Consider the following 2925-nt stretch of genomic DNA (forward strand, 5'->3'; position numbering starts at 1 on the left):
TTTCCTTGATAAATTGAGCAACCCCTTTTCATTTTTTCTTTTTCAGCATTCGTCTTATGCGGTGTATTCCTCTTTGGGGTGTTACTTGTAATGCCTGAATTTGGCAGCTCTCCTGCCAACATTTCAAAAAAATTATTTTGGATTGGTTTTCATTGTACTTTGACTACCTATTGCTAAAATTATGCGCCAGCCACTGGTCACAGGTGCTTCCCCAGAGCAACAGTTTTCACATCACAATTAGGCGGTGACATCCATCTCCCGTCACATGCGAAGTCCAAACAAACGTAAACTTTATTCCTTTTTTTGAACTCAACATAGCCTTATTCTTGACTTGGCAGATAAGCGCAACAAAACAGTAGTACTACTACGGATGCTTTTTTCACACGAAGGATGCCTCCTCGCCTTCGGAGAAGTACCTGCCGGTGGGCCCGCCTTCCGGCAGCAGCGCAACGCTGGTGATGTTGCGCGCGCCCTCCTCCGGCGTCAGGATCCCGGAGTTCCTGGTGATGTCCGTCTTCACGTAGCCGGGGTGCGCGCAGTTGACGCGCAGCTCCGGGTGCCTCCTGGCCAGGATCCTCGAGTAGGCGTTCATGGCGGCCTTGGCCACCTTGTACGCCGAGAACTCGGCCGGCCACCCGCGCGCCTCCGCCCCGCCGCTCTCGAAGTCCCTGAGGAACTCGGCCAGCAGCTCGTCCAGCCTCTCCTCCGTCAGTCTGTCGACGCCGTTCAGCTCCTGCTTCAGCTCCTCGCTCCTGAAAAACTGCGGCCGAAAAGGAAGAAAGTTGGCGTCGGATCATGACCTCTTTTCTGTTGCCGTTGGAGGAACTTATTTGATCGACGTATGATGCTTACGCTGAGCAATCCGAAGTTGGAGGAGACGTTGACGATCCTTCCGTCGGACGAGGATCGGAGCAGGGGCAGGAGAGCCTCTGTCACCCGCTTCGTGCCGTAGTAGTTCGTCTGCAGGCCCTGTTTCGCGGTCTCGTACGTCTGCCGGCAGCTGGTCCACATCCAATCGATCCTCTGGCCCGCGTCCATGCCATTGAACTGTTGTGGTATGAACCCATGGAGGAAAATGACATGCATTCAGCGTCGTTTGTACCAGCTGGTGCTTAAGGATAATCTTGAATAGATGACACCGCACTGATTAGTTAAGCAACCGCGTGGCAAGCGTGGTAGGCAACCCCGAATCTTTATATCAATAATAGTCGACTAGTTATGTGCATGATATGACATGTTGATGGGTCAGCGATAATCTTATATGCTCCTGAAACTAAATTGCGCATATGTTTAAAATTGCACGGTTGGCAATACTCTGAAAATGGCCATCTTTTTTTTTTCATTTTGGGGGAGAGCAATGAAACAGTAGTTTTTTTTTTCTATAAAAATAGAAGACAACTGAAACAGTTTGATCTACCAACAAGCTAAACACTCGAAAATAAACGTCAAGATGGCGTTGTTACCGCTTCATCACCGGGAGTTAAACCATAAACTGGATCAATGACATGCTCAATCCCATCAGTCGCGGCGTTATTCACCTGTGAATCACACTTGTTATCAATAACTTGTCATACCAAGGTTTAGTCAAAATATTATTTCATTATTTTGCAACTTATTTTCTTCTAAATCAGAGACAGTTAATATAGATCGGAGGAGTATAATACCGCAGTCTACTAAACAAGCTATTCTCCGGAATAGTATGACAGCGACGGATAAAATGCCCAAAATAGGAAAAAAAATACCAGGATGTCAAGCTTCCCGAAACGGGTCTTGAGGAAATCTGCGAGTCGAGCGATGCTGGAAGCATCCGTGATGTCCAGCTGATGAAAGATGACATGTGCGTGCCCCAGCCGCTTGATCTGCTCGACCGCCGCCGCCCCCCTCGTCTCGTCCCTGGCCGTCAGAACAACCGTGATGGCGCCGCCGCCTGCCAGCTGCTTGCACGCCTCCAGCCCGATCCCTTTGCTCCCGCCGGTGACCACAGCAATCCTGCCAACGCCAGCACATAGCGGCGGAGTTCAGATTTTAGCGACACTGATCGGCGAGAAGAAATACATGGAGATACGGCATGTAGCATGTACCTTGTGTTCAAGGGAGTGGCTCCTTCCATGATCAAGCTTCCGATTCGGAATAGCACTGCGGAGTTGCAGATCGAACCTGAACTTGGATCCAAAAGCGTGAGCTCTCACAGATGAGATCAAACCCTGATGGAAGGAGGAGTCGGCGAGGCCGTGCGCGTCTAGCACTAGCAGGTAGCAGCCGAGGTGGTCAGGTCTCAGGTGGCGTGGCGAGCTGGAAGGGTGTGGGGAAGCGCGGTGGTCGGGCCGCAGCTTTTGTAGAGTGAGAACTGAGAAGAGATGAAATGTGGCGAGAGGGGAATAGGGGCCGGGCCGTTGACCATTACCGATTCCACCTACTGCGGTGCGGCAACAAGTATACTACTCCAAAGCGGCGCGTCGTTTTACATATGCAGAACAATCACGAGGCTGAGGCTACAATTATCGGTAGAATGAGGCGCATGATCTTGGCCTTGATATGACCGTTCTCGACGTGGATGGTGTCTTTGTCCGTGTCCGGGTGTCGGTGGTTCCGTCTTCTGTGTCGTCACCGTACCACCAACAAGGATGGCACCCGATGGCCTCTCCCTGGGAGTCGTCTTTGCTTCGCCAATGTATCCCACCTGCGCCCCATGCCGAGGGTGTGATTCCCAGTGAGAAGGACCGCTGTCACGATGCAATGAACTTCACACCTTTCCTTTTCTACCGTTCACGCATGCCCGTACTGTTACCTAGGGCAGAAAGCATGCATATAGAGATTATATTAAATATATGTATAGAAGTTATGATGATGGACTAAGATAATTTTGAGATTATTTTATGAGTATCACTGAGATTCATGGCATTTTTTGACAGTATAGTGCGAACA

The 2925-nt window shown here is 50.2% G+C and overlaps 1 protein-coding gene across 1 annotated transcript; it reads right to left on the reverse strand.

The window, feature by feature from the left end:
• Positions 1-273: 273 nt before the first annotated feature.
• LOC125539036 ((+)-neomenthol dehydrogenase-like) lies at positions 274-2389 on the reverse strand. Its single transcript, XM_048702398.1, has 5 exons — positions 2082-2389; positions 1743-1989; positions 1464-1538; positions 853-1047; positions 274-760 (listed from the first exon to the last, which is right to left on the reverse strand). The coding sequence occupies exons 1-5, from the start codon at positions 2108-2110 to the stop codon at positions 380-382; spliced, it is 927 nt and encodes a 308-aa protein (XP_048558355.1). The 5' UTR covers positions 2111-2389; the 3' UTR covers positions 274-379.
• Between the last annotated feature and the right edge of the window lie 536 nt (positions 2390-2925).

The sequence above is a fragment of the Triticum urartu genome, chromosome 2 (assembly GCF_003073215.2).
Source record: "Triticum urartu cultivar G1812 chromosome 2, Tu2.1, whole genome shotgun sequence".
Classification (NCBI taxonomy): domain Eukaryota; kingdom Viridiplantae; phylum Streptophyta; class Magnoliopsida; order Poales; family Poaceae; genus Triticum; species Triticum urartu.